Raw genomic sequence first — 19,886 nt, 5'->3', positions numbered from 1 at the left:
TTCTTACTAAAGTAGGAGGCAAGATCACCAGCTAGAAAAAAAAAAAAAAGAATGAAGAATGGGACTTGGGTAAAGAAGAACATAAATTTACAAAACTACCATAGGGCCGGTGCCGCGGCTCACTAGACTAATCCTCCGCCTTGCGGTGCCGGGACACCGGGTTCTAGTCCCGGTTGGGGCGCTGGATTCTGTCCCGGTTGCCCCTTTTCCAGGCCAGCTCTCTGCTGTGGCCAGAGAGTACAGTGGAGGATGGCCCAAGTACTTGGGCCCTGCACCCCATGGGAGACCAGGATAAGTACCTGGCTCCTGCCTTCGGATCAGCACAGTGTGCCGGCCACAGCGTGCCGGCCATGGCAGCCATTGGAGGGTGAACCAACGGCAAAAGGAAGACCTTTCTCTCTGTCTCTCTCTCACTGTCCACTCTGCCTGTCAAAAAAAAAAAAAAAAAAAAAAAAACCTACCATAGGCTTATTCTTGGGAGCAATGGGTAGAGTGAACGAGGCTCCAGATGGCATGTGTATGTAGGGTTCTGTACTGAGATGAGGAGTGAATGGCGGAGGGTAGTACGGATTCCTAATGAAGAATGTTAAGAGGAGGCCCTGCACAGGGAAAGTCAAGGGAGAAAGGAAACCCAGAGGGTTGTTAAGGACAGGATTGAGATGGTTGTTTTGGGGGTTAGGGCAAACTGGACAAGGTCATCTGGTGGAGCTATCAGGGGCCTAATAATTGACCATGTGTAAAGAGTGGGCTCTGGAAGGCTTAGGGACAGTGAGTTCACAAGCTGGGGTTGGAACACTTGAAATCAAATGTGACGCCTCAAAAGAATGATTTAGAATGAGGGTGAGCGCTAAGCAGTAGATAAAGAAGAGGGATGGTGAAGGTCCATTGAAAAGAAGTGGTGATGGATTTCTATATTTAAGTATTAATCATTGTAGGGATGGAAAAACAGAGCAAGAAGGGAAGGTTTTGTGAAGATTCAAACAAAGTCAAAAAGGCCTAAGAGGGCCTTGATGGCGAATCTAGTATAAGCCTATGGTGAGCGCCTCAAATGAAGCAAAATGGAGTGAAAGCAGGAGCCCAGCGGTTTACTGATTCTGAGCTGGGCATGAGCACTGGATGGAGCTTTGCAACTAAAACCTACCCTTAAAGCCCACTTCTCTACCTTCTGGTTTCATGACCTGTAAATCCCACTGTCAGACAGTCGTTGTAAGAAATAAGGTTATTAGGGAGCTGGCGCCATGGCTCTCTTAATTAATCCTCCGCCTTGCAGCGCCAGCATCCCATATGGGCGCCGGGTTCTAGTCCCAGGCTGCTCCTCTTCCAGTCCAGCTCTCTGCTGTGGCCCAGGAAGGCAGTGGAGGATGGCCCAAGTGTTTGGGCCCCTGCACCCACATGGGAGACCGGGAGGAAGCACCTGGCTCCTGGCTTCAGATCAGCGCAGCGTCGGCCGTAGCGGCTATTTGGGGGGTGAACCAACAGAAGGAAAACCTTTCTCTCTCTCTCTCTCTCTCTCACTATTTAACTCTTTCTGTCAAATAAATTAAATATATATAAAGAAAAAATAAGATTATTAAATGTAAAGAAAAGGCATAATTCTTGCCGCACAGTGAGCATTGAGCTGTCAGTAGCCAAAATTGCTATTGAGGTGATGAGAGCAAGAAAAGGGAAGGATATTTGTGTTGCCTGTGTTATCTAGGGTAATGCCGCTGTGATGTTACTCAGTACCTGATTTTCCACTTGGCCACAGACTGCAGGGATTAGTCCATAAAATATACTCGGCACAAGGGGCAAGATATTGAAAACTCTGACAACACCAAACAACACACTGTGCCATAAATCATGCTCATGTCGGAATCTTCATTAGAGTTGAAAATGACCTTACAACTGGGCCCTGTGGCAGACTGTGTGGGCAGGAAGATTTCAGTGTCGAATATTTGAGAGGAGGCATTCCCATGGTGTTTATTAAAACTGGAAAATCATGGTAGCATTATACACACACACACACACCATCTTGTCCCCACAACCTCTTATTTTAAATAGTAAAAATCAACTGTAGCCAATAATGCTGAGGCTCTTGGTGTGCAACTTTTATTAACAGAGTTTGCAAATTGTCAAGACGGAATAGAGAGGTCTCTATGGAGGAAATTAACATAGATTTAATGTGACAAACAGTAGGACTGTGATTTAACTTCCTGTTGGCAGGGCCATCCCAGGGGTCTCCAAGTCATCATAGGTGTTTCTTCTGGACATGGGTATTAGCTAGTGGTTAATTAAGGAACTAAAATTTAAAAGTAAAAGAGTTCCTATAGCACTGGCAAGCTGAAGATAAGGTTTCAGCTCAGTTTATCTGGCTATGATGCCTTCTGTGCCTTATTTGTTAAAAGGTTTTCTCACAAGTTCCCAGACAGGTAGGATAAGTGATGTGGACTTGGGAATTGATTTCAAGAATTAAAAAGTTAAAAGACAGGGACAAGCATTTGGCACAGATGTTGTGTTACCACTTGGGATACTCACATCCCATAGAGTCCATGGGATTGGGTCCCGTCTCCACTTCCAATCCAGCTTCCTGCTAATGAGCGTCTTGGGAGGCAGCAGTTCATGACTGACACACTTGGGACCCTGCCACCCGCAAGAGAGACCCAGATTGAGTTTCAGGTTCCTGGCTTTGGCTTTCCCCAGCCCTGGCTGTTGCAGGCTTTTGGAAAGTGAACCAGAAGATGGAAGATTCTCTCTCTCTTTCTCTCTCTCTCTCTCCCCAACTTTGTCCCAACCTCCCAAATAAAGTGACAAAAATGAATTAAAAATATTTTTAAGTCAAACAGTTTTCTTTTTTTAGATTTATTTATCTGAAAGACAAACATAGGGGGAGAAAAGAAGCTCTTCCATATGCTGGTTCACTCCCCCAATGGGTGCAATGGCCTGGAACTGGGCCAGAATGAAGCCAGGAGCCAGGAACTCCATCCAAGTCTCCCAGATGGGTGGCAGAGCCCCAAGTACTTGGGTCATCATCCACTGCTTTTCCAGGCACACTAGCAGGGAGCTGGATCTAAAATGGAGCAACTGGGATTCAAACCAGCACTCTGAAATGGGATGCCAGCACCACAGACAGCTTAATCTACTGTGCCATGATGCTGGCTCACAGAAGAATTTCTTAAGCAGGCTTAATGGGTTAATAGGTTCCTGACTACTTAATTCCCACATTTTCTTCTCAAGGGACTATTAGGGTTTTAAGGGACATTTAAAATGATAAAAATCCACCTGCCATCTTCTTACAGATGGAAACGCTGAACCATGGAGAGGTTAGATGACTCATCTAAGGTCACACATCTAATTTTGTGATTTTCCTTTGCATAGTCTTTTTGTAGTCTTACTCCTTTTAACTCTTCCTCCACCCCACCCCCCATTGTATTCTGCACAGTCACCTCTCTGCTGATTACTTCTTGGATTTACTCCTGTTTTATTGAAATCTCCTGTGCCTCAAATTTCGAGACAGTGGGTTTTTGCCAATTAGTAACCCCTCTCTGCGAACTCACCACTGCACTTGGGGCAGAGAAACGAGGGAAGTAGAACAATTTTAAATTTACTGTGATCTTTGAGACAGCTTTATGTGCACCTGGGAATTGCTGTTAGACAATTAAGGTTGGTAAAGCTCATTGAATTTCTCAGAGGAAAGGTGTTATTTGAATTATTATCAGATAATTATTGTTAAAAATAACAATAATGTAAAAAATGGGAACTTTACATGTTAGAGACATTATCGTTTTGAATTTTCAAAGAAGAGGAGGGGAAGCCCTGGGGGATCCTGGAAACTAGTTTTTTTTCACAATGTGCTCAATGCCAGAACTCCTTGAATTTTGTCTCATGCCTGATGACCTAACAAACTGGCCCAGAATCGGAATCCAGTCAGGCCACATGAGATGTTCACTAGGTTATTCAGCTTGAATTGTTTCTTCAAAAACAGCCCTCGGCAGGAAGGAGAGTGTCAGACTCTGTAGAGGTCTGTAGACCTCGACCCACAGCATCAAGTCACCTAGGAACCTGTAGTCATGCGCAATCGCAGACTCCCCTGACATGTGCGAATCGGAACCCCAGACTGATATACCTGTTTGTTCACTGTGGTTTGGGAAGACCGATGTAAGACATTTTCAGCTTCAATTAGAAAGGGGTGGGGGGAGAAGAAAGTATGCTTATTGATAGTTTCTGGAAGGGTTCCTTCACTTGGGATGTGTGCTGCCAGATCTTTACAGTGCCTCTCAACCATCGTGTTATCAACACGTCTTGTGCAGAGATCACAGCAGGAGCTAGACATGTGCTCATGCGTGCTATGTTGGAACAGTTGTTACAGGGTGAAAAGAGCACGGATTTTGGGTCAGAGAGATCTGGCCTCACTATATGCTAGCTTTCTAATCATGGACTGGTTCTGTAAACTCCCTGAGTCTCACCTCTCCTCATCACTAACATGAGTAGGCTCCTACCTGCATCACCACATTGCTATGAGGAATCAGTGAGAGTGTACTTTACGTAGAATGCCTGGTACACTCCCTGGTAAGTTAAACAGACAATAAATGGTAGCTAGCATTTTCACTATTTTCTTTTTTGTCAGCTTTAATCACAGAAGCCCCCACTGTCATTTTAGAATGATTTGGCATGATTCTAAGGAACAGGAAGGGTGATTCTGAAATAAGACCTCTTGCAGAACGTTCCTTGCTGTGATATGTACATGGCAGTGAGTTACATAACAGCTCTGCTCCCTAAGGGCCTCCGAGACAGATCTGCAGAGACATCAACAATGAAATGTGCTGCACAGAAGTGACCCACTGTCTGTTCTGCCTCTGCCACCATCAACAGACTTGCCAGCCGGGTTCCAAACGCAGCTTCTCTAGTACAGTTCTGCTGTCAGAGGCAGGGAGAACTGCTGCATCTCCAGCTTCCAGGGAGAATGTGGCACCAGCAGCCCCTCAAAATTATCTTTTGACTTAGAAACTAAGTATACTGGATATAGAAGTCATTAAAAGAGAATAAACATGAAACCCCATGAAGTCATTTTCACTGAGTGTTTTTTTTTAGTGTAACCACCCTGTAAGCAACAAAACATGACACACCATGCAGTTGCATGATTAAGAGACCCTCAGGTATGTGCTTAGGCAAGAGGGGAAATAAGAAGGTGGAGATAGGTGACAATTTGCCAAAAAAAAAAAAATGCAAGTAAGATCATAACAGCAGGATGTGGGCTGAGAAAGAAAGGTTTGATTAAAGGACAGAAAGATTATGGCTCTATTAAATTATAAAATGCAGTTTAAATCAAATGCTTGGTATATTCAAAGTGTACACTTATCTAATTACACTAAAGGTTTGTATGTTGCCAGGTAATTTTTTCACTACAATGTAATAGACATATCGATCAGTGATTTCCTTTATCATTTTAATGTAATTGCCAAGAGGGGAAAAAAAGAGAAGGAGGTTCTCTCTGATGAAGTGTTGCTAATCTGTCCAGCCACATGGTGAGTTAGAAAGAACAATGAAGCGCTCTGCAGCCCTGTGTGCTGCTTTTGCAACCGCTGGGGGGTTGCTATCTAATGGATGCCTCAACGCATAGCACAGCTCTACCACACCTAGCAAAAAGACTATGATAAATACTACCAATGTTTTCCGCTGGTGAGTAGCCATCAGTCAAGTGCTCACCTGGGAGAGGAGACAGCATCTTCTACTGTGGGCTAACATTCAAGAATGAACTTCATTGGCCAAGCAAAACCACTAATAAGCCCTGGCAAGGTGTGTTTTCCTCACCTACGTCAACCCTGTTGTCCCCATGCCATGTTTCATTGGGCTTTTCATCTTTGGGTGAGGAAAATGATTGTGTCTGAGATTAGAATAGAGAGGAGGTGAAAAAATTGTTTTCTTCTACCTCAAAAAGAAGAGAACAAGGCAAGAAAATGAGAACAAACTTGGGGACAGTCATCTACACATTTCCACAAGTGAACTAGTAATATAAGGAAAGACAAATAAGTAAAAGTTTAAACAAACCTAAAGAATGAATACTGAACAAAGTGAGGTAGGGAAAGAGGGGCAGTACAGCAGAGTAGCAGGACAGCCAGGGTCTCTGTCTCTATGCAGTAGTGAGTTATCACTCCAGTGACATTTGCAAGATTGTCAAAATTATTCCTGCTGACAATGTTAGAAAAGTGCTTTCCTGTTTTTTTTTTTTTTAATTTACCTTCATTTCTGAGGCATTATTTAACTACAAATATTTTGGTTTATTGAAGTCAATAAAGGAAGTAAGGTTGTTATTCTTTGAAACACAGTATATGCTTGCAGGCTATGCACCTCAGTCTCTCACTCTGGTCTGGTCACTGTTGCTAGGCCTATTGGTACCAAGTAATCACTGCTAGAGAGATTTGTGACCTTTATATCAGCTATGCTTACTCAACCACTAATAAGGATGTGACCTCGATCAAATCAGATCTCATAATTTCATCTGAAAAATGAGGGGACTGGAGTAGATGTCTTTCCATGACTCTAAACAAGACTTTATTCCTTCTAAAATTGGTTCAGCAGACACTGGCTGGGCACAAACTGTGTACAAGGCATTGCACCCACAGGGTACTATACAGGATGATCCCTTTCCTGCCAGTCATCGAAGATCAAAGCCAAAACTCCTATGACAAAAGGCAGGTGAACAAAAAAAAAAAAGCATAATGAATTTATTCTACCGTAGTTGTATGTGACACAGGGGTCTTTAGATTGAAGACCAGGAGACTCAGGGTGCACCATCCATTTTATGCTTAGATTTGATAAAGCACAGACACTCATACAGCAGTATGATTGGACAACAAGGATGTCACCTAATGCTAATACACTGAGGAAGGGAAGCCCCACAAGGCCTGTCTGTTCAGACTCTTCCTGGGCTCTCTATGCAGCATTCCTTCCTCCTGGGTATGGGGTAGGTAAGACCCCTTCTGAAATGGAGATCTTTAGATCTACTCTCCGACAAGGTAGATCGGAAAGGGAAGCAGGAGACAGGAAGACCAGCAAGGATAAGAGAGAAACTTGGCTTCTGAGGCCTTCACTTTCATGAGCCACAACAGTATGCAGAATGAAAATGTTCTCTCCTATCAAGGAGCTTACAGAGGGAAAGGACAAATCACACAAGCAATTATTAGTTGATAGAACATGCAGAGAGAGTAGTGCAAAAAGTATTTGAGGATTCAAGAGGGGCACTTCCCTTAGGCACTGCTTCATATGTGAGGTGGCATTGGTGGCCTTAAGGAAGCTATATGCAGACATTATAAAAGAGGAGAAATGCCAGGAACATGATGGTAGAGTGACATTTTGTTATGGGATAGGATGGACTGCAGATGTGAGGGTGGTAAGTTAGATTAGGGCCATGTTACAGCAGCCTTGAGGGCCAGACTAAGGAGTAACTCAATTGAGTGAGCAATGGGAAGATGTGTTTAGATGGCGCTTTGGAAAAGTTACTGTAATGCTTGTCTGTTCGAAGGATTGACTAACGGTAAAGAGGAAGGAGAAAGGAAGGCAGTCAGGGCATTCTTGCAGAAGTCCCGGCGGTAGGTGGCAAAAGAATCAATGGGTGTTGGTGCAGAAAGGAGGTTATTCAGGAAATAACCAGAGTAACCAGCACAGGATTCAGCATGGGAAGCAAAAAAAGGGATGGAGGGAAAGAAATTAAAGATGGCTCCTCAATTGCGTGCCCAAAAGATGGCGCCAGTGGTAAGCAATGGGAAGTCTGGAGAAGGAACAGATTTTGGTGGAAAGGCAATAAATTATATTTTTTTAATTTCTGAATTACAAGAGACTGTGTAGTATTGATGGGATTATGAGCTTCTCAAAGCTAGAGATCCTGTCCAGTTCACCTGCTCTAGGTACTTAATAGTTGCTATAAGAACACTTAATGAAGAACAATGAATGAATGTTCCAGGAACCAGCTGTCGTTTAGCATGTGGGTTGGAGCTCTGTGGACACTCAGGAACTTAAGATAGCAACATGGATGCTTTGTATGAGATTGTTGAAGCTACAGAGGGTGGGTATAGACAAAGCCTAACAGGACAAGCTTAAGGAATGTCTACATTTAGGAAACAGGAGAAAGAACACAAGACAGGGAAGCAGGCAGAAAAGTGCACTGAGTGAAGCTCAAATTAAAATTCAGTAGGTTTGAGGTTCTTAGACAGACAACGATCAACTCCATTCCTCAGGTTGAACCCCTCAGGGTTAAAAGATCTGGAAGTAAATGGAAGCTTTGCAGTGAAGAGTAGAAAGAATGCAAGAGCCCGGAAGGCAGCCAGGTCAGTGGGTGTCTTTAGAATGGGTCAGAACCATGCGATAAAGAGGGAAATTCTGAAGTAGAATCGTGAACACCAGAAATGTGGTGCATAATACAAGGTGGAATAATCAGGCTTTAAAAAGGAGGAAAGCTGTCATTTGCCATGCCATGTGTGAACCGGAGGACACCAGGTGGTCTCTCTCACCTGGAATGTAGAAAAGTTGAACTCACAGAAGCAGGGAGCATCATGGTGGCTACCAGAGGCTGGGGAGGTGATGTCAGAGGGTACAGAATCCCCATTAGACCCAAGGAGTAAGATCAGAGACCTGCTGCATGTATATCACAATGACTCATTTACTTATGGACCTGACAAGTGCCAAAGAGAGATTTTAAGTGTTCCTAGAACTTGTGTGCGCACACACACACACATAGCCGAGGTAGTGTGTGTGCTAATTAGCCTTACTTAGCCATTCCACAATGAATATGTCTTTCAAAACATCATGTTGTACACTGATAAGATTTCTATTTGTCAACTGATAATAAAGAAATATAAGCAGGGGAAAGAACAACCAAAAAGTCGGCTGTGGAAAGGTTGAAGGCCACCCTCACCCCTTCCCCAGCCCTGTCTCCCAACTCAGCTTCCAGAGCCACACAAATCAGCCCCATCTGCAGCGACAGGTGCTGTTGGTGTCTTGGACTGTACAAGCAGGCCCAGCAGACACCTGAGAATGGGGCCTGGACAGCATCCTCTAGCCTCCCTCCTTGCCTTTCCTCTTGCAGCTACTCAGATGCAGAACCAGCCCCTCAGCCAAGTCCACAGTTCTCTATCAAAGGAAACAATCGCCATCTCCACCAGCCGTTCATTTAACAACCTTGTCTTTGTTTGCTTCTTGTCTGTTCCAGATGCAACCGCTCTCTGTTCCCTGCCCCAATGAACATCTGCACTAGGCCCCAACCTTGGAGTGATTTACCTGAAGAGTGACACCACTGACTTGGAAACTACTGTGAGTACATTATGCCTCCAGTGAAAGGCTCCTTAGTTCACTTTGTTTAATTAAAAAACACACACGCAATTGTAAAAGCAGGCGAAATTTTAGATGGCTCCGTCTCTTGGATAACCAGACTCAGACCTGAGGTGCCTGCAGCAGTTCTCAACTTGCAGCCCACAGTGCAAGCCCTGTGCGGCCTCCTTCCTTCCTTGTGGGCTGGCTGTGCTGAGCTGTATTTGAGCACCCCTCGCAGGGACTGGTGCTGTGCTGCTTGCTCATCTGTACCTCTGCCTGAAGGGGGTGGCAGCTCCTCATGATCTGTGAGCTTCTCAGATCGGCCGTCTGCACCACACTGTTGAATCCCAAGGTGGCTACGTGGGGCAAACCCATGAGCCAGCTTCCTCTGCCTGGATCCGTTGTCTGAGCCACAGCCCCATGCTGTTGCCTGCTTGCTACTCTGAGGAGCCCAGGCCTGCCTTGTGGGGCTCTGGCTTCTTTTGCCATATCTCCAAGCTTCTGTATCCAGCTCAGCTCTGCTCCCTGGATACATGGCTCTGGGCAGTTGGTTTAGTTCCTCCATGTCAGGAGGAAATATATAGGAGAAGTAAAAACCTTGCAAGGAAAGATACAGAAATAGGTTGTAGTATAAGATATGATACCTACAGGAAAATACTGATGAAAGATTGGTATCAAGTATTCATTAATCATTGCTAAAAATAACAGATGAGTATATGCTTTTTTCCCACTAGAAAAGCCAGAAATTTGAATTATTTAGATGCTTTGCATGCAAAAATCACTTAATGACACATTATAAAATGAAAACTCATTTTAGATGTTGTATTGACAAGTTTTCCTGTATGGTATGAGGCAGGTAATGGGATGGTGTTTTACAGACGACTCTGTTACTGGAAAACGCTAAACCCGGGAGTCTAACACCTCTCTTAGGCTTCAGGTAGGATTTTCACATTCTTATTTTCTATGTCTTTAGCTATTCTGCCATAAATTGAATCCAAAGGGATGAAGCCAGAGTTTTGTTTCATTTTGTGTTGCTTTTTACCTCTAATGCTTTCAGTCTCCTGAGTTATGCTTGATGGTAGCTGGTATGCAGGTGATAGACAGGCCTGGCTGCCCAGGGTGGCAATGAACATCAACCAACAGGATCGAGGCACTGGGGACTAAAGACGCATCAGACTTCAAATAAAGAGTCTCTTGGGGTGGGCCTTTGGCCCACTGGTTAAGATATCACTTGGGAAGCCCTCATCCCTTGGTGGAGTACCTGAGTTCAAGTCCCAGCTCTGCTCTCCTTTCTAGCTTCCTGCTAATGCACACCCTGGGAGGCAGCAGGTAATGTCTCAAGTGTTTGTATCCATGACACCCAAGATTGAATTCCCTGCACTTGGCTTCTGTCTAGCCCATCCCTCTCCCTCCCTTCATCCCTCCCTCCTCCTTTCTCTCTTCTCTCTGATTTTCAAACAAATACACTTTTTTTTTTTAAATAGAATTGCTTCAACCCATACCTATGCAAGGAACTTACTTATAATAGTATCTTCCTTTCATCCTTAAGTTTAAGTGCAGGGAGTCTTAGAAATTCCCACATTTGAGTAGTTTTCTGAGCTTTCCTTCATCACAGAGTAACTATGTTTTCAAAGTTTCTGTGTCCTTTGGGAAGGAAGAGATCTTACTCCTTCTACCTTGCTGGGCTGCCAAGGACCTGGATTCAGAAATCAGGACCTAAGGCATCTGGAAAATTGCCAGGCAGCCCACAACCGAGTGCCTGATTGTGCCACAGGAAGTCTCTTCCATGTGCAGGATGCCAGTGCTTGCTGTCACTTCTCAGTGGGCCCTGAAGAATGAACAGATTGTGTTATAATCCTCATAGTGTCTGCTGTTCAGAAACTTAGCTTTCTCCTATATATACAAGAGGAATAATAAAACTTTCAGGGACTTGCTAGGTGTAACAATCAATAATGAGGATGTAGTATAAATATGTGAATGATTTGCAAAAGTGTACCCTTCCTGTGGGCTGATGTTGCTCTGGGCCTGGTCTCAAGGCTTGGGCTGGAAGTGGGTGTGAGTGTCAGGTTTAAACCCCCCTACACTGCCTCCCAACCATGCTCAGCAGCTCAGCCTATTTGCCCAGATTGTAGAGATAATTAAATGAGATGGTGTGTAGTCAGTGTCTGGCATGACACTTGGTCATTTAAAGTTTACTGAGCACTTACTATGTGCCAGGCACTGTTCTAGGCACCAGGGATATAGTAGCCAGCAAAACAAAAATCTCTGCTCTATGCAACTTTTTTGCTTTATAAAAGGGCAAATTCAATACATGGAAGCTAAGAAAGGATTGATTTGATGATTTGATTTGATTTGATTTGATTTTGCTCTGTCTTTCCTTCCAGAAAGCATAACAGTTAAGGGGAAGATGAAAAGAAAAAGAGAAGGAATAACATATTGGTCAGCCTTGCCACCCCTCCTCACCCTCAAAAACCCCAGCTCCCTGCTCTGATTTGTGACCCAGAGGACTGACCACTGGGCACTACTTGACCCAGGCCCTCCTGGGCCCTGGATTCCTTCTGAAGTTGGCCAAAAACAGACATGAGAGTGGGAGGAGAGAAGTCAGGGTATTTAGTGCAGCCCTTCCCATCCCAAGTCTGGATTTAGAAAACCCCACCCCTTCCCTTAACCCTTCAGTGTCATTTGTTTAGGGCTGACATCAACATCTTCTTGCTGGTGCCAGTGCCCGCTGCTTCTCTGTTCCCTGAGGGTCCCTTAACTTCCTCTGTACCTCAGAATGCTAACCTATCCTTAAACTCGCTCTGGTTAAAACCTACTGTGTGAGCCATCTATTTCTTGCCAGGATCTTTGCCTGATTCGGCAAGGAAAAATACACTGGAAAACATAACGCAGCCCAGCCAAGAAGGCTAAAAAAAAAAGAAGAAGAAGAAGAAAGAAAGTAAAAGATTGGAAAGAATAAAATGCTTTAATCATGAAAATATTTTAAACTGATGTGAGAACTCTGGGCCAAGCAGTGAAAAGATAAATTGTAAGAAAATGGGATAAGCCCGAGTGCCACAGGTTGATTTCAATGAATACAACAGAATGCTGTGGCTCAATGGGCTTCTGTAGGCCAAGTGCACCTTGCTTGACCCTCTGCTTCAAGGAGCTCTAAGGTATAGCCACAGCAGTGACAAATATGTGAACAGAAAGAGGGTGTCGGAAGGATAATACAGTGAGATCAGAAACGTTGAAGACCAGATTTCTTAGCCTAACATCTTTCTTCTTGTGCTGTAGCAACCATCCATGTGCCCCTGCCCTAAATCTAGGTATTAGGAAAGGCTACGGAAATAAAGCAAATGTCTCACTGTGGCTAACACGATGAAAACGGCAGAACAAATGTTAAATTGAAAGGAGGTACCACTTCCTCTATGGCAGCTCCACACTAGGTACTTTAGGCTCGCCTCATTGATCCCTCGCATCAGCCCTGGGAGGTGGATATTATAATCCCTATTTTAAAGAAGAGGAAGGTGAGGCTCAGAGATGCTGAGCAATCTGCCTAGGTCACACAGCTACCAGCTAGTTGGAGATCCGTTCCGGTACCACTCCCCTCCGTCCTCTGCTCAGACCTTCTCCTGAGCCTTTTGCATGTGTTGTTGGGGGAGATGGGGGAAGAAACAGCCCTCCAAAAAGATGGGAAGAGGCATCGCTGCTCTCAGTGATCATGATCCAATGACAGCATAATTATTTATCAAAAGGGGCTTCTGACTAATTATTTCCTATCTAACTGGGATTCTAAGTGGAAGCCGTGTTAATGAGCAGGGTGGGAACCCAGTGAGGAGATAAAATTGGGAGAGAGCAACAGAAGACAGCCCTCTCCTCCCAGCAGACCTCTGAGACTGCTAAGAACTCACACAGCTTAAATATTTATTTTTCCATATGTCATAGGAAGCATTGCCCTCACTATGCATGTGCAGTATGTACCAAGGAGTGCAGACTCTATACATCAGACGCACCCAATCTGGTTAATTTCATGTCTAATACCTACCATCTCATCGGTATGTCTGAATGCATAGTTCTTTCCACCTACAGTGCGCTCTGCTCTCGATAGCAAAGAGCCAGTATCCTCCAGAGCCGTACTCAACTGCAAGATTTCAGCCCAACACTTGTTGCCAGGGCCAGCGCCATGAGAGTTAAAAAATCAGAAGGTTCTGCTGGCTAACTCAGCCGCCAGTCACCTCAGAAAGCCTTCCTGGTTCCTGAAGCAGCCTTTTTTTCTCATAACAGAAATGTTTGCAGTGAGGAGATGAAAATGTTTTTGTTCTCTTTGGACAATTGGGAGATGTTCAGTCAGAATGTCAGCACTGACCGTTGAAAGGCGGCTGCCTGAGGCCACACTTTTTTTTTTTTTTTTTTTTTTTTTGAATGCGGAGCTGCACCCGTGTGGCGGGAGGAAGTGCACAATGATTGGTCTGTTCCTCTCTGGAAGTGTTCAGGGTACACCCAGTTTGCTTTGCATATATTTACGAAACATCTGCCCTTTTCTTGTTCTTAAGTCCGTCCCCCTCACCAGCCCCCTTTCCCCTTTTCCCTGGTTTCTCTCTTTGTTGTTGTTGGCTGGTCTAACTTTTTCATTGGGGCTTTCATTTTCCGGTTGAGGGGCGACTTCATCAGAGTGTATAATTTTAACAGCAAAAAAAGAGAAAAGAGAGAGAAAGAGAGAGAGAGAGAAGGGGGAGGAGAGGAGAGCGAGCGAGCACTGTGAAAAGAAAGAGACTGAGAGGCCAGAGCTTGGCAAACCAACCTTTGGCATGGTGACCAGGAGGAAGGTTCTGGTCTGGTCGGGAGCTGGCCTCTCTGGAAGGCGGCCTGGAGTCAGCCAGTGTTCTGCTGCCCTCTAAAGGTTCCAGGGAATAATGCAGAGCCACAGAGGCTCGGCGAGCTCGGCCCTCCCGTTGGCCATGTTTATAGAATTCTTTCTATACAACCAAAGAAGGAATTTGCACTTCATCACAACAAAGCTTACTCGTTCCTCCTCAATAAACTATGCCCTGCAACAACGGGGTCAAGTAGCAGCACCTGTGCGCGTCCCACTTAGACTGCGGCCATGTCTGAGTGTTTCTCAGCTCCAGAAAGAGGAATCCACAAGAACTGTTAGGGAAGGTGAGGCGGGAACTGAATTGCTTCTAAAGACAGTGTGTGGCTCCCTGTTACCTGTGCAATTAGGAAGCTGCCCGGTGGATGAAAAAGTAAAGGGTTAACAGGCAGATGAGGGGGTGATGATCTCCTGTTAGAGGCAGCACCAATACCTCTGTGCTATGAATGGTCTCCAAAAGTGATCCCTGAGACAACAAACAGGGAAGAGTGGTGCAAGATGTCAGGAGCAAAGCAGGAACACGTCCAGGGAAGAAGCAGTGACTGACGGTGACATGGAGAGCAATATCATTTTCTCAGTATTAAAAGACTGGTGGTTTGGCCACGTGCTCATATTTGAAAAATAGCTTGACGACTTTGATAAAGCACTCATCTAACACTAGCCTAAAGGTGAGTCTTGTGGAACGGGAGGTGAAGCTGCTATTTGGGACATTTGAGGAGCCTACATACCATACCAGAGCGCCTGGTTCAAGTCCCAACGGCTCCATACTTGCAATCCAGCTTACTGGATTGTACCTAGTAGGCAATAGATGATGACCCAAGTACTGGGGTTCCTGTCAACCATGTAGGAGACCTGGATGAGTTCTGGCTTCTGACTGTGACATGGCATTTGGGGAGTAAATTGGCAAATGGAAGATCACACTTACTATTATTGTCTCTGTCTCTGTCTCTCTGTCTCTCTCTCGCGCTCTCTCTCAGTCTGCCTTTCAAATAAATAAAAATCTTTTTAGCAATAAAACTAGCCTAGTACCAAACTATAAGCATCAGCAATACATTTTTTTTTCCTGCAGGGTGATATCTGTCATTAGTGTTTTGTCTCTATCTTTAAATGAATCATGAGGATTAGTCTAGCCCTTCTGAGCAAGACTCTTATTCTTTTTCAATGCCTTTCTTGGAGTGAAAGGAAAGCAACAAATTGAAGTAGATTTCACTGTCACATAGAGTGGGAAACTGATTTGGGATTCTGACTATGCCGATTCTCAAAATACAATTTCATCTCCATTGCATTCCATCTACAGGCACTTATTGAGTGACAGCTTTATGCAAACTATTCTACTTAACAGTATAGACAGTAAACTCTGAGAGGGCAGCACCAGGCTTGTTATGTTCTCTATCCCATACCGGCTGATGATAGGCACAAAATACATATTTGTAAAATGAAGATGTGAATAAATGAGTGGTAAGAGGGAAGGAAGCAGGAAAGGATGAAGGAGCACAGGGAATATAACAATATACAACACATTTTTTATCATCAGAGAGCTTACAGACTTATAGGAAGAACAAGCAGAGAAAGAGCCATTATTGAAATAAAATTTAGTGAGTTTCATAAGATAAGCAAAAAGTGTTGGGAGATTTCAGAGAATGAGATGGGGAAGATGTCGGAGAGAAGGAAGGAGAGAGACACAAAGGGAGAGAGAGAAGTCTTATTTGGTAGACAGGAATTGAGATAGTTACAAGGTAGAGACAGCATTTAATATACATGACGTATAAGTTTGATTTCAACAGGCAGAGATGGAGAAAGGGGCTATGCAAAGCCAAAAAAAAAAAAAAATGTTGAACAAAGATAGAGAGCCAGTAATGTAGACTTCCAGGGTGTTCCAGAAATACTCAAGAAATCTGAGACTCCGGGATGGCCGATGTATGGATTGTGTGAGATAAGAGCAGATATGGAAGTGACCTTGAGCGTCGGCTGAACATGGCCATCCCTGGTTTAGAGAATGCAAAGGTGCAGGGCCTAGAGGAGTCAAGAGGGGTTTGAGAGTAGGTAGGTGAACCATAACCACAGTCTGCACAAAATGTAACAAGGTGATTGCAGTGCAGTTGGAAAAGAAGACCAGATAAGAAAACATGGAGGGAGGGTAAGTGTGAGAACTTGATGCCAACTTATCTATAAGGGAGAAGAAGACCCATAATGACCCTGGTGTTTCCAGCCTGATGATGAGTAGCAGTGACATAAATAGGAACCTAAGGGGAGGCCTTGATTTTCACAGAGAGGAGTTATGCTGTGAAGACTTTGCTCTAGGATATTTCCTTAAATGGAACACCAGGATTCCAGTTCCCAGGGGTCCGTGTACTCACTCAAGATTTAGGGGTTAATCCCACAGTCACTCATTCAACAAACAGTTGGTGAGGCGTTGTCATGTGGTGCTTCTCTTGCATTGGCTTCCTCCATACTGAAAAAAGATGCCTGAGAGCGCCTCTCTATTCTAATCTTTTCCATGCCATTTCTGCCTCCTGCCCTCTGAAGAAACAGATTTGATTTCACAACCTGTTGGACCAAAAACACAGCATACTAATCATAACACCATATTCTGCGAGGGCAGATTTAACTACCCAGTACAACAAATTTCAATACAAAATATTCTGTCTAACAAGTCCAATGCCATGTTCATAGAAACAAGAGAAACGTGGAAACAAATCTACTTACAACAAATTAGGTACTGTACATATCTTCTACCACACACACACACACACACACACACACACACACAGAATGCTTTTCTGGTCACTGTCCACATAATGATAGAAAAGGGCACAAAGCCAAGGAAATTGGGAAAATGTTCAGGGACTCATAATCCAGTTTGGCAGGGGTCTATGGTGCATGCAGAATAAAGTAAGCATTTATTAATTTAGTGTCAATTGCATTGTCCTGGGGAGAGAAGACCTGAGATGACCCACATCAGAGCTGTTGTACCTCCTGTTCCTTACCCTGAATAACGATTAGTAACAATTCCTTTCTAAACCCCTTTACCCATCGTTTTCTTACACCCCAAAACCCAAGTGTACTTCTAAATTCGAAGAGGATCCCCTAAATCAAAAAAAAAAAAAAAAAAAAAAAAGAAATCCTGTGTACAGGGTAAGAAAAGCATAGAGGGTCTCTTTATTACAGCTTCCCCTTTCTCCACTAGAATCCAAGCTGTTCTTTTCACTTTTTGCTTGCTACTGTAACAGAAACCTCCATCACTATCCCTCTTACCTGTCCAGCCTGCAAATTCAGATTGTGATTTGAGATTATGTATTGATTCAAAATAAAACCTCATAACAGCAACACTGTCAAATGTTCTGTGATGAATAGAAGCTGGAAGGAACCTTTAAGGCCTTCTAATTTAAGCCCTTTATTTTGCAGATGAGGAAACTGAAGCCCAGAGAGGTGAAGTGAGGTGCCCAAGGCCACACAGCAAGTTAGAGGCCCAGCTAGTACCATAGCACAAGTCTCCTGACTCCCAGTCCAGTGCTCCTCCCATTACTCCACGGGTCCTGTCTCTAAGCTTCCTGACAAATGCTAGAACGGTAAACCTCCACTAGTATTTTTCCAGACCATGTTAAAACTCTTAAGGGGGGGAAAAAGGATGCTTTCTTGGATAATGTCAACCATACGTAGCTCAAGCTGTCTGAAGTTCTGGGACAGGGTCTTTTTATGCAGCCAACAGAGTCCAAATGTGGTGCTTTTTGCTTGGCCCATATGCTTTCATGTGTTCCCAGTTAGGCCAGTACCGGAGGGGGAAAAAAAACAAGAATCAGCTTGTTTTAAAACAAGGGACATACTGGACTCCCTCCCATCCCCCTTCAGGAAAAAAAAAAATCAAGTTATCTTTAACAGATTCTAAAAATGCCTTTTCCCAAATCTGCAGTCAGTTCCTTCAAAGGGCCCTTTGTTTATTTTCAGGAAGAAACCCAAGACAGCTGAAAACCAGAAGGCATCTGAGGAGAATGAGATTACTCAGCCGGGTGGATCCAGCGCCAAGCCGGGCCTTCCCTGCCTGAACTTTGAAGCTGTTTTGTCTCCAGACCCAGCCCTCATCCACTCAACACATTCACTGACAAACTCTCACGCTCACACCGGGTCATCTGATTGTGAGTACACCAAAAGGTGGTGGTGTCTTCGCAGGGCTTGGAGTTGCGCTCTCCCCTTGGGCTCCAGCTTCTTTGCATTCAGAGCAAGCTGTCTGCATTTGGTCTTCTAAAGTAGCCAAAAGTAATGTGCCACCATTTTGATCCAGCCAACGTCTCTCTCCCTCTCTCTAGATCTGCAGAGCCAGAGTCTTTTTGTAAAGCCAGGTGGCCAGCCATTTGCCCTCAAAAGGCTGATTAATTGCATGAGCCACATTCGCTTTCAGAGCATAAACCCCCCAAAAAAGAAGTTGCATTGCTGCTTTCTCATTATCCCTGGTCTGAATAACGGCCCTTCCACTGTTCCTGCACGGAACAACCAAATACAGACCACAGCAGGCCAGCTAGACACAAGGAAATGGCCATTCTGAAATTACATAACACAAGTCAGATTTGCATTAGTTATTGGAGTCTCATGTCGCTTGGCTGGATTTCTGTCTTTCCAGTTTTTAATTTATTTTGAAGTGGTTAAAGGATAGCATAAATTTACAGAAGAGAAGAGAATGGATTCCAAGAATTCAAAAGCCACCCAGACTTCACATAGCCAATAAGAATTCAGGTTAAAAATATTTTTTAATTAAAAAAACTGCCTAAGGGCTAAATTTGGAATTGGGCAACTTAATGAGATCGTCGCTATTGAAATCACTTCTTTACTGTTTATTTTTGCCATCTCCTCACTAATCTGGGAGTCACTTCTTCAAATTCTATTTTAAGAAAGTTGATAAATCACATTTAGGATATGTTTTTTTTTTCCTCTTTCTGAACCATAACCCAGGACTTCCCATGTGTTGACATGAGAAAGAATGAAATATTACTTTGCAGTCCAAGCAAAGAATATTCCCTTTAGTCTGAAGATGCCCAACAGCTCTCCTAAGTTGCTCTCCATAAAGCTTGTCTGGTAACAGGCAAAGAGTTGGCATATTCTCCTTTAGAATGAGTGAGATAAGAGCAAGAAAGTTTTATTTCATAAAAGGATTTCATTTAGCCTATCCACAAGATAAGACATATTAATTAGGAAATGAGATTCTAAATCTCCTACTGTTATCTTGTGGACAGAACAAATAGAAAATTCTGCAGAGAAGGCAAGAAGTGAATGGGTCTGGGGGAGTCCATTCTCTATTTGCTTCATCCTCACAGCCTCTGGATTAAAGGACACGACCTAGGGGTGGGGTGAGGGTGAAGAGAGCTTGTTCTACCTGGGGTTGGCCTGGGACCACACTCCAGCTGGCAGTAGAAAATGAAAAGAGAAGTAATGAGATCTGGATCACCATGCCCATGTGATCTGCATAGTCAAAGCTGTGGCTTTGGGGCTCAGAAGCAGGGACCATGTGTGCTCCGTGCAGCATCCTTGGATCTTCTTGCTTGGCAGTCTCCGGCCTAATAGTAATTACAGGAAGACTTGGAAAATAGTGTGGCACAGTGCCCACAGACATGTGCACGCTGTCCCCACCTACCAGGAAGGTGGCCTGTTCCTGTGGTGAAGGGCCTGCCGCTTCTGCATGCACACCTTCCTTGCCTGGCTTTAGGCCACACCTTATGGGGAAGATCACATAGAATGGCCTTAGCCCAGAAGGCTCCTA

The 19,886-nt window shown here is 44.2% G+C and overlaps 1 protein-coding gene across 45 annotated transcripts in view; it reads left to right on the top strand.

Annotated features, from left to right (window-relative positions):
- The window catches only part of ZBTB20 (zinc finger and BTB domain containing 20), an 873,240-nt gene that overhangs the window by 805,279 nt on the left and 48,075 nt on the right, over positions 1-19,886 (top strand). For 24 of the 45 annotated variants that reach the window (XM_070072130.2, XM_008266895.5, XM_089331700.1 and 21 more), the window contains 4 exons: positions 9,182-9,282; positions 10,161-10,219; positions 17,543-17,706; positions 18,083-18,270. In XM_070072130.2, the coding sequence (XP_069928231.1) occupies positions 17,696-17,706; positions 18,083-18,270 (199 nt within the window). In that variant the 5' untranslated portion in view covers positions 9,182-9,282; positions 10,161-10,219; positions 17,543-17,695. Of the gene's footprint in view, positions 1-9,181; positions 9,283-10,138; positions 10,220-17,542; positions 17,707-18,082; positions 18,271-19,886 lie in introns of all 45 variants that reach the window. The other 21 variants (XM_070072148.2, XM_089331711.1, XM_089331714.1 and 18 more) reach the window with 3 other exon arrangements.

This window comes from Oryctolagus cuniculus, chromosome 4 (assembly GCF_051225735.1).
Source record: "Oryctolagus cuniculus isolate XC-2025 breed Fujian yellow rabbit chromosome 4, ASM5122573v1, whole genome shotgun sequence".
Taxonomy (NCBI): Eukaryota; Metazoa; Chordata; class Mammalia; order Lagomorpha; family Leporidae; genus Oryctolagus; species Oryctolagus cuniculus.
The sequence above is the reverse complement of the archived record's forward strand: the minus strand, read 5'-3'. Positions and strand labels throughout refer to the sequence as shown.